Source organism: Pezoporus wallicus, unplaced genomic scaffold (assembly GCF_028554395.1).
Source record: "Pezoporus wallicus isolate ANWC-B61680 ecotype Strahan unplaced genomic scaffold, APGP_CSIRO_Pwel_v1 contig_14763, whole genome shotgun sequence".
Taxonomy (NCBI): Eukaryota; Metazoa; Chordata; class Aves; order Psittaciformes; family Psittacidae; genus Pezoporus; species Pezoporus wallicus.
The window spans coordinates 1-11277 of NW_026640534.1; the positions used below are offsets into that span (position 1 = coordinate 1).

The 11277-nt window shown below is 65.2% G+C and overlaps 1 protein-coding gene across 1 annotated transcript; it reads right to left on the bottom strand.

The window, feature by feature from the left end:
• Positions 1 to 11: 11 nt before the first annotated feature.
• On the bottom strand, positions 12 to 10487 carry LOC130604661 (basic proline-rich protein-like; the record flags this gene model as incomplete). Its single annotated transcript, XM_057419381.1, has 11 exons — positions 10415 to 10487; positions 9460 to 9555; positions 9298 to 9351; positions 7311 to 7501; positions 5211 to 5344; positions 4996 to 5073; positions 4806 to 4912; positions 3315 to 3463; positions 2159 to 2207; positions 211 to 2058; positions 12 to 66 (listed from the first exon to the last, which is right to left on the bottom strand). Coding segments are annotated over exons 2-11 (2719 nt in total), but the record flags the coding sequence as incomplete, so codon positions are not given.
• Between the last annotated feature and the right edge of the window lie 790 nt (positions 10488 to 11277).

Sequence of the window (11277 nt, forward strand, 5' to 3'; positions counted from 1 at the left end):
CCCCCACTCACCAGGTTGGGGCCGGGCTGAGGGGGCCGCGGGGGGGGTCCCGGTGTCCCCATCACCCTAGGGAGAGAAGGGGGGGGGGGGGGTGTCAAGGGCCGGCCCATTTTGGGGGTGGGGGCAATAACTGAGGGGGGGCATCAGGGTAGACCCTACAATAACAGCCCCCCCCCCGGAGTGGGGGTTGGTTGGGGGGGGGTCTCTCACCCTGGGGGGGTTCCGGGGGGGGTCCCCGCGCCGCTCCAGGCGCCGCCTCCGCACCAGGTCGGCGTCGCGCAGATGGGAGAAGCTTTTGGTGCGGGGGGGGGGTGCGGGGCCGGGGGGGGCTCCTTGGGGGGGGCGACTCCCACCCCCCCCGGCGCGGTGCAGCCTCGGGGGGGGCACCAGCACCCCCGGGGGGGGCCTGGAACCAGCGCCCTTTGACACTGCAGGGTCCGGAGGGGGTCCCCCATGGCCGGGGCCAAGCGGGGGGTCCGGGGGGGGCCGGGTGCGGTCCCCCTCAATGGAACCATCTGAGGGGGACCCCTCCTCGGTGATGCTGAGTTGGGGGTCGGGGGAGGGCCCTGGGGCACCCCCCTCAACAGGACCAAGCTGGGGGACTGAGAGGGAACCCCCCCGTCCAGTGCCAAGCTGGGAGTCCAATGGAGGCCCCCCCTCAATGGAGCCAAGCTGGGGGCCTGATGGGGGGGCCCCGTCAGTGGTGCTGAGCTGTGGGTCTGAGGGTGTCAATGGGGCTCCCCCCTTAAAAGAACCAAGGCGGGGTTCTGAGGGGTGCCCCCCCTCAGTGGTGCTGAGCTGTGGGTCTGGGGGGACAGGAGAGGGCTCCCCCTCGTCAGTGCCAGGCTGTGGGTCTGGGGGTGTCAATGGGGGCTCCCCCTTAATGGCACCAAGCTGTGGGACTGGGGGTGTCAATGGGGGTTCCCCCTTAATGGCACCAGGCTGTGGGACTGGGGGTGTCAATGGGGGTTCCCCCTGGCCAGTGCCAGGCTGTGGGTCCAGGGGTGCCAATGGGGGTTCCCCCTTAGTGGCACCAGGCTGTGGGTTTGGGGGTGTCAATGGGGACTCCCCATGGCCATTGCCAGGCTGTGAGTTTGGGGGTGCCAATGGGGACTCCCCTCGGCCATTGCCAGGCTGTGGGTCTGCGGATGTCAATTGGGGCTCCCCCTTAATGGCATCAGGCTGTGGGACTGGGGGTGTCAATGGGGGTTCCCCATGGCCATTACTAGGCTGTGGGTTTGGGAGTGTCCATGGGGGCTCCCCCTTAATGGCACCAGGCTGTGGGACTGGGGGTGGCAATAGGGGCTCCCCCTCAATGGCACCAGGCTGTGGGACTGGGGGTGTCAATGGGGGCTCCCCCTCAATGGCACCAGGCTGTGGGTTTGGGGGTGTCAGTGGGGGCTCCCCCTCAATGGCACCAGGCTGTGGGTTTGGGGGTGTCAACGGGGGCTCCCCCTCAATGGCACCAGGCTGTGGGACCGGGGGTGTCAATGGGGGCTCCCCCTCAATGGCACCAGGCTGTGGGACCGGGGGTGTCAATGGGGGCTCCCCCTCAATGGCACCAGGCTGTGGGTTTGGGGGTGTCAACGGGGGCTCCCCCTTAATGGCACCAGGCTGTGGGACTGGGGGTGACAATGGTGTTTCTCCCTTAAGGGAGCCAGGCTGTGGGTTTGGGGCTGTCAATGGGGGCTCCCCCTCAATGGCACCAGGCTGTGGGTTTGGGGGTGTCCATGGGGGCACCGCCTTAATGGCACCAGGCTGTACGACCGGGGGTGTCAATGGGGGCTCCCCCTTAATGGCACCAGGCTGTGGGACCGGGGGTGTCAATGGGGGCTCCCCCTTAATGGCACCAGGCTGTGGGACCGGGGGTGTCCATGGGGGTCCCCCCTGAACGGAGCCGATGTGGGGGTGCGCGGTGCCGGGGGGGGGCTCCTGCAGCCGGGCCCGCACTTGGCTCAGGTAAGTCATCACCCCCAGGCGGTCGGGGGCCGGCGGCAGCACCAGGTCCGCGGGGTCCAGGAGCCGCGGCACCCCCAAAGCAGAGAAGGCATCGAAGGCCTGAAGGGGGACACACACACACGACAATGGGGGCTGGAGGGGACCCCGGTACCGGGGAACCCCCCCCCTGCACCCCAACACCCCCCCCCCCCACACGCACCAGTTTGTTGTTGCCCCGGATGTCGAGGGGGTCCAGGGCCTCGTAGTCACTGGAGGGGGAGCTTGGTTCCTTCGGGGGTCCCCCAGGGTTACCCCCCCCCCTACAGCCCCATCTCTCCAGGGTACCCCCATGTCCTTCTCCACATCCCCAGGGTTCTCCTCCATGTGCCCCCCATCACCATGTTCCCATCCCACATCCCCATGTCCCCAGGATGCCCCATCCTTGTGTTCCCCCCATGTCCCCGTCCCCATCCCCCTGTCCCCCCCCATGTACCCATCCCCATCTCAATGGCCCCAGGATGCCCCATCTCCATGTGTCATCCCCCCCATGTGTCCATCCCCATCCCGGTGTCCCCAGTATGCCCCATGCCTGTGTCCCCCCCCCATAACCCCCCCATGTCCCCATCTGCGTCCCGGTGTCCCCAGGATGCCCCATCCCCCTGTCCCCCCCATGGCCCCATCCCCATCCCCGTGTCCCCCCCCATACCCCCCCCATGTCCCCATCCCCGTGTCGTCCCCCCCTATAAATCCCCCGTGTCCCCATCCCCATCCCCGTGTCCCCAGGATGCCCCATCCCCGTGTCCCCCCCATATCCCCATCCCCGTGTCCCCCCACATATCCCCCCCATGTCCCCATCCCCATGTCCCCCCATATCCCCCCATCCCCGTCCCCATGTCCCCATCCCCGTGTCTCCCCCATATCCCCCCCATCCCCCCCCATGTCCCCATCCCCATCCCCATGTCCCCCCTATATCCCCCCCCCATGTCCCCATCCCCACCCCCGTGTCCCCCCCATGTCCCCATCCCCATATCCCCCATGTTCCCATTCCCATCCCCGTGCCCCCCCCATATCCCCCCCATGTCCCCATCCCCGTATCCTCCCATATCCCCCCCATGCTCCCCCCATATCCCCCCCAATGTCCCAATTGCCATCCCCATGTTCCCCCCATGTCCCCATCCCCATATCCCCCCCCATGTCCCCCCGATGTCCCCATCCCCATGTCCCCCCCATATCCCCCCACCATCCCCCCCCCATCCCCCCCATGTCCCCCCATATCCCCCCCATATCCCCCATGTCCCCATCCCCATATCCCCCCCCCTGTGTCCCCCCCGTCCCCTCCATCTCCCCCCCCCTCTCCCGGTGGCCCCGGGGCTCACAGCAGCTCGGGCCGGTGCCGGTGCAGGAGCGCGCAGAAGGCGAGGCCGCTGCGCCAGGAGGTGCTGAAGTTGGTGACGCGGACCCCGCGGTACCCGGCCGTGGCCGCCTGGCACCAGCGCAGCAGCGCCCCGCTGCCCCCGGGGGGGGGCTGGCGGTGGGTCAGGACCCGCACCCCCCTCCCCCCGGAGCTCCTATGGGAGCCCCACACACCCCACACACACCCCACACCAGCACGGATGGGTGCATGGGGTGACCCCAGCCCCTATGGGAGCCCCACCCCACCAGCAGGGATGGGTGTGCAGGGTGCCCCCACCTCCTATGGGACCCCCCCGCCCGAGCAAGGATGGGTGCGCAGGGTGCCCCCAGCCCCTATGGGACCCCCCACCCACCCAGCAATGGTGTGCGGGGTGTTCCCAGCCGCTATGGAAGCCCCCCACCAGCAGGGATGGGTGCATGGGGTGCCACCACCTCCTATGGGACCCCCCCGAGCAAGGATGGATGCGCAGGGTGCCCCCTGCCCCTATGGAGCCCCCCCCCACACCAGCAGGGATGGGTGCGCAGGGTGCCCCCACCTCCTATGGGAGCCCCCCCGAGCAAGGATGGGTGCGCAGGGTGCCCCCTGCCCCTATGGAGCTCCTCCTCCACTAGCAGGGATGGGTGCATGGGGTGCCCCCTGCCCCTATGGAGCTCCCCCCCACCAGCAGGGATGGGTGCATGGGGTGCCCCCAGCCCCTATGGGACCCCCCCCCCCGAGCAGGGATGGGTGCATGGGGTGCCCCCAGCCCATATGGGAACCCCCCCCACACAGAAGGGATGGGTGCATGGGGTGCCACCACCTCCTATGGGAACCCCCCCCAGCAAGGATGGGGGTGACCCCAGCCCCTATGGGACCCCCCCGAGCACGGATGGGTGCATGGGGTGCCCCCAGTCGCTATGGGAGCCCCCCTACCCCCCCACCAGCAGGGATGGGTATGCGGGGTGCCCCCACCCCCTATGGGACAGCACCCCCAGCAATGATGGGTGTGCAGGGTGACCCCAGCCCCAATGGGACCCCCCCGGAGCAAGGATGGGTGCATGGGGTGACCCCAGCCCCTATGGGACCCCCCCAGCAATGATGGGTGCATGGGGTGACCCCAGCCCCTATGGGACCCCCCCAAAGCAAGGATGGGTGTGCAGGGTGACCCCAGCCCCAATGGGACCCCCCCGGAGCAAGGATGGGTGCATGGGGTGACCCCAGCCCCTATGGGACCCCCCCAAAGCAAGGATGGGTGCGCAGGGTACCCCCAGCCCCTATGGGACCCCCCCAGCAAGGATGGGGTCCCCAAACACCCCCCAGCAATGGTGACCCCCCCCCATTCACTTGGTCACTGAACCCCCTGCTCCCATCCATAGAGGACCCCAAGCCTCACCCCCATAGAGGGTGCCCAAGCCCCCCAAGGTGACCCCAGACCCCCCCATAGGAGTCCCCGAGCCTCCCCAGCCCCACTCACCACGTCCATCTTTTGGGGTGGGGGTTGTTCACCCCCAGGGCCGGGGGGGTCTCTTTGTAACCCCAGTGTGGGGGGATCCCCACAATCACCTTCCTTTATGGGGGGCCCTGCAGGAGACACCGGTCAGGGACACTTGGGGGGGGGGCTGAGAGTCCTGATCCCCCCCCCCCCCAAGCCCCCCCAAACCCACCTGTGCGTGAGGGGGGGGGCTTGGGCTCTTCCTCCACCTCCTCCTCTTCAGGCAGCGCCTGCAGCTCTCGGGGGGACTCTGGGGTACGGGGGGGGGGGGTGTCAGAGCACCCCCTTGGCAGCGGGGGGGAAATGGCGAAGGGGGGCAATGGGGGGGGCGGCGATGGGGGGGGGATGGGGAGCGATGGGGGGGTGTTGGGGGGCTGATGGGGCCACCTCGGGGGGCTGGGGCAGGGGGGGGCCCCCCTCGAGGCTCCTCCTCCTCCTCGGGGTCGCTCTCAAAGTCACCCAGGTCGGCCACGTCCCCCGGGCGGCTCAGCAGGCTCGCGACGCTCTGCATGTCCTCGTCCCTGCACACGCATGGAACACACGTGTGACACACATGGCACGCGCATGGCACACACGTGCGACAAGGGGCAAACACAGGGCACACACGTCTGACACACACGGCACATGCATGGCACACACGTGTGACACGCATGGCACACGCATGGCACACACGTGTGACACGCGTGGCAAACACAGGGCACACGCATGGAACACACGTGTGACACACATGGCACACGCATGGCACACACATGTGACACGCATGGCACACACGTGTGAAACACATGGCACACACGTGTGACACGCATGGCACACACAGGGCACACACGTGTGACACGCATGGCACACACGTGTGACACGCATGGCACACACGTGTGAAACGCATGGCACACGTGTGACACACATGGCACACACAGGGCACACACATGTGACACGCATGGCACACACGTGTGACACACATGGCACACAAAGGGCACACACAGGGCACACACGGCACATGCATGGCATATGCATGGCACACGTGTGACACGCATGGCACACACAGCATATGCAGGGCACACACATGTGGCACGCATGGCACACACAGGGCACACACGGCACATGCATGGCACGCACATGTGATACACATGGCAAAAGGCACGCACGGCAGACACATGGGACACACATGGGACACGTGGCACGCATGGCATATGCATGGCACACACATGGCACACGCGTGCCACACATATGTCACACACATGTAACACGCATGGCACACACGTGTGACACGCATGGCACACACATGGCTCATGCATGGCACACATGTGTGACACACGGCACACATGTGTGACACGCATGGCACAGGGCACACGCATGGCACACACATGACATGCACGGCACAGGGCACACGGCACACGCATGGGACACACATGGCACATGCATGTGGCACGCATGTGGCACACACATGGCACACGCGTGCCACGCATATGTGACACACATGGCACACACGTGTGACACGCATGGCACACATGTGTAACACACATGGCACACACATGACACATGGCACACACGTGTGACATGCATGGCACACACATGGCTCATGCATGGCACACAGGTGTGACACACACGGCACACATGTGTGACGTACATGGCACACACGTGTGACACGCATGGCACAGGGCACACGCGGCACACGCATGGCACACACGTGGCACACACATGGGTCACGCAAGGCGCACACGTGTGGCACACGTGGCACATGTACGTGACACACACGTGGCACATGCACGTGGCACACACATGTGGCACATGCGTGGCACATACATGGCACACGCGTGGCATACACATGGCACACACATGTGACACCCATGGCACACACCTGTGGCATGTATGGCACAGGGCACACACGGCACACGCATGGGACACACATGGGACACACATGTGGCACGCATGGAACACGCATGTGACATGCATTGCGTCCCCCATGTCCCCAAGCCCCACATGTCCCCAAGCCCCCCATGTCCCCAAGCCCCCATGTCCCCAAGCCCCCATAGTGCCCCCCATGTCCCCAAGCCCCCCATATCCCCAAGCCCCCCTAAGTGCCCCCCATGTCCCCAAGCCCCCCTAGTGCCCCCCATGTCCCCAAGCCCCCCATATCCCCAAGCCCCCCTAAGTGCCCCCCATGTCCCCAAGCCCCCATAGTGCCCCCCCTGTCCCCAAGCCCCCCATATCCCCAAGCCCCCCTAAGTGCCCCCCATGTCCCCAAGTCCCCCCTAGTGCCCCCCATGTCCCCAAGCCCCCCATGTCCCCAAGCCCCCATAGTGCCCCCCATGTCCCAAGCCCCCCATATCCCCAAGCCCCCCTAAGTGCCCCCCATGTCCCCAAGCCCCCCGTTGTCCCCAACCCCCCCATGTCCCCAAGCCCCCCATATCCCCAAGTCCCCCGTGCCCCCCATGTCCCCAAGCCCCCATAGTGCCCCCCAAGCCCCCCGTGCCCCCCGGTGCCGCTCACGTGGGGTGCCCCTCGTGCAGGACGCTGGCGCTGAGCCGCAGGCGCAGGTTCGCGGCCGCCACCCTGCGGGAGCGGGGCCGCAGGGACAGGGACAGAGCCAGCGGCCCCCCCCCCGCCGCCGCCGCCGCCCCCCCCAAGCGGCCCAGGTCCAGCGGAGCCCCCGCAACCACGGACCGGCGGCCCCGGGACTCCTGCGGGGTAGGGGGGGGTCAGAGGGGACCCCAATGGGGAACCCGATAGGAGCCACAATGGGAACCCCGATAGGAGCCACAATGGGAACCCCGATAGGAGCCACAATGGGGAACAGCAATAGGGCACCCCCAGAAGGAGCCACAATGGGAACCCCGATAGGAGCCACAATGGGGAACCCGATAGGAGCCACAATGGGAACCCTGAGAGGAGCCACAATGGGGACCCCGATAGGAGCCACAATGGGGAACCCGATAGGAGCCACAATGGGGAACCCGATAGGAGCCACAATGGGAACCCTGAGAGGAGCCACAATGGGGACCCCGATAGGAGCCACAATGGGGAACAGCAATAGGGCACCCCCAATAGGAGCCACAATGGGGAACCCCGATAGGAGCCACAATGGGGAACCCCGATAGGAGCCACAATGGGAACCCTGATAGGAGCCACAATGGGGAACAGCAATAGGGCACCCCCAAAAGGAGCCACAATGGGAACCCTGAGAGGAGCCACAATGGGGACCCCAATAGGAGCCACAATGGGGACCCCGATAGGAGCCACAATGGGGAACAGCAATAGGGCACCCCCAAAAGGACCCACAATGGGGACCCCAATAGGAGCCACAATGGGAAACCCAATAGGAGCCACAATGGGGAACCTCGATAGGAGCCACAATGGGGACCCCAATAGGAGCCACAATGGGAAACCCAATAGGAGCCACAATGGGGAAACCCAATAGGAGCCACAATGGGGAACCCCGATAGGAGCCACAATGGGGAACAGCAATAGGGCACCCCCAATAGGAGCCACAATGGGAACCCCGATAGGAGCCACAATGGGGAACAGCAATAGGGCACCCCCAAAAGGAGCCACAATGGGGACCCGATAGGAGCCACAATGGGGAACCCCAATAGGGCAACCTCAATAGGAGCCACAATGGGGAGCCCGATATTAGCCACAATGGGCGACCCGATAGGAGCCACAATGGGGGACCACAATAGGGACACCAAAAGGAGTCACAATGGGTACCCCGATAGGAGCTACAATGGGGAACCCCAAAAGGAGCCACAATGGGGAACCCCAAAAGGAGCCACAATGGGGATCATGATAGGAGCCACAATGGGGGACCCCAATAGGAGCCACAATGGGGAACCCAATAGGAGCCACAATGGGGAACCCCAAAAGGAGCCACAATGGGGACCCCGATAGGAGCCACAATGGAGAACCCCAATAGGAGCCACAATGGGGACCCCGATAGGAGATACAATGGGGACCCCCAATAGTACCCCATCACCCAGAGGACCACAAGAGAGGACCCCCAATAGGAGCCACAATGGGGAACCCCAACAGGAGCCCATCACCCAGGGGACCCAAACTGGGGATCCCCAATAGGGCACCCCCAATTTGACCCCATCACCCAGGGGACCCCAACGGGGGAACCCTATAGGGCACCCCCAATTTGACCCCATCACCCAGGGGACCCCAACGGGGGAACCCCAATAGGGCACCCCCAATTTGACCCCATCACCAAGGGGACCCCAACAGGGGACCCCCAATAGGAACCCATCTCCCATGGGCCCCCCATGTGCCCCAAGGGATCCCTAATAGGGGACCCCCATCAAGACCCCCTGCCCCAGAGGATGCCCATCTCCTAGGGAACCCCAAGAGGGGATCCCCATCTCCCACACGGACCCCCCAACCCAAGGGTCCCCTCTCTATTATGGGACTCCCCCCACATCCCCTAGGGGAGCCCCAAAAGGACCCCCCCATCCCCAAGGGCCCCCCCATGGGGACTCACGTTCTCGATGAGGAAGCTCCACTCCTTGTCATCGTAGGTGGTGGCGTGGGGGTCCTGGGGGGGGGGGGGGTCCCATGAGCACACGGTGTGGGGGGGGGACCCCATGGGGACCCCATAGGAGGGGACACGGTGGGGGGGGGGGACGGGGACGGGGACACGCACCCGGTAGAGGGTGACGACCACCTCGATGCTCTCAGGGACCACCCAGACGACCATGCCCCGGTACGGGTTCTCGATGCCCGGCTGCCAGCTGTGGGGCTGCACCCCCCCTGTCAGCCGCCCCTGGCCACAGAGACCCCAACCGCCCCCCCCCACCCAGACAGCCCCATAGACCCCATAGACAGACCCATAACCCCCATAAACCCCATAGACAGCCCCATAACCCCCATAGACCCCATAGACAGACCCATAACCCCCATAGACCCCATAGACAGCCCCATAACCCCCATAGACCCCATAGACAGACCCATAACCCCCATAGACCCCATAGACAGACCCATAACCCCCATAGACCCCCCATAACCCCCATAGATCCCATAGACATCCCCATAACCCCCATAGACCCCATAGACAGCCCCATAACCCCCATAGACCCCTCCATAACCCCCATAGCCCCATAACCACCATAGACCCCCCCATAACCCCCATAGACATCCCCATAACCCCCATAGACCCCCCATAACCCCTACAGACATCCCCATAAACCCCATAGACCCCCCCATAACCCCCATAGACAGCCCCATAACCCCTACAGACCCCATAGACAGCCCAGTAACCCCCATAGACCCCCCATAACCCCATAGACAGCCCCATAACCCCCATAGACCCTCCCATAACCCCCATAGACCCCCCCCATAACCCCCAGAGACAGCCCCATAACCCCCCTAGACCCCCTGAACCCCTGTTTATCCCCCCATGGGCCCCCCCAAGAACCCCCCACCCCCGGCCCTCCTCAAATTCCCTCTCCCCATAGACCCCCCCTAAATGACCCCCCCCCAGAGAACCCCACTCACAGCCCCTCCCCATGGCCCCACTGATCGCCCAGCCCCATGGATCCTCATAGAAGCCCCAACCCCACAGGTCCCGTCCCCCCCCCCCCCCCCCCCCCCCAGCGCACCTTGGAGCAGACCCTCCGGTTGCGCCGGGTCCAGACCACCGTGAGCTTGTGGGGCTGCCTGGGGGGGGGGCCCGGAGGGGGGGGTCAGGGATGGGGGAGTCAGGGATGGGGGACCCCCCCCCCCCCCATTCCTATGGGGCAGCCCTCAGTCCACCCACAGGGTGTGGGGCGGCTCCTCCTGCCCCATGGGTGCGGGGTGGGGCTGTGGGGCCGCCCCATAGATAACGGTAACGGCTCCATAACGGCCCCTATAGCAGCCCCTATAGAGACCCCTTTGCACCCCTATAGCTGCTCCGCTGCACCCCGACAGTGACCCCTTTGGAGCCCTATGGTGGCCCCTATATAGACCCCATGACACCATTATACTGCACCCCAAAACTGACCCCCTGCAGCCCCATAGCTGCCCCTATGTAAAGCTCACTGCACCCCAATACTGAACCCCCTGCAGCCCCAGAGCTGCCCCTATGTAAAGCTCACTGCACCCCAATACTGAACCCCCTGCAGCCCCAGAGCTGCCCCTATGTAAAGCTCATTGCACCCCTACACTGAGCCCCCTGCAGCCCCATAGCTGCCCCTATGTAAAGCTCATTGCACCCCTACACTGACCCCCCTGCAGCCCCATAGCTGCCCCTATGTAAAGCTCATTGCACCCCAATACTGACCCCCCTGCAGCCCCATAGCTGCCCCTATGTAAAGCTCATTGCACCCCTACACTGAGCCCCCTGCAGCCCCATAGCTGCCCCTATGTAAAGCTCATTGCACCCCTACACTGAGCCCCCTGCAGCCCCAGAGCTGCCCCTATGTAAAGCTCATTGCACCCCTACACTGACCCCCCTGCAGCCCCAGAGCTGCCCCTATGTAAA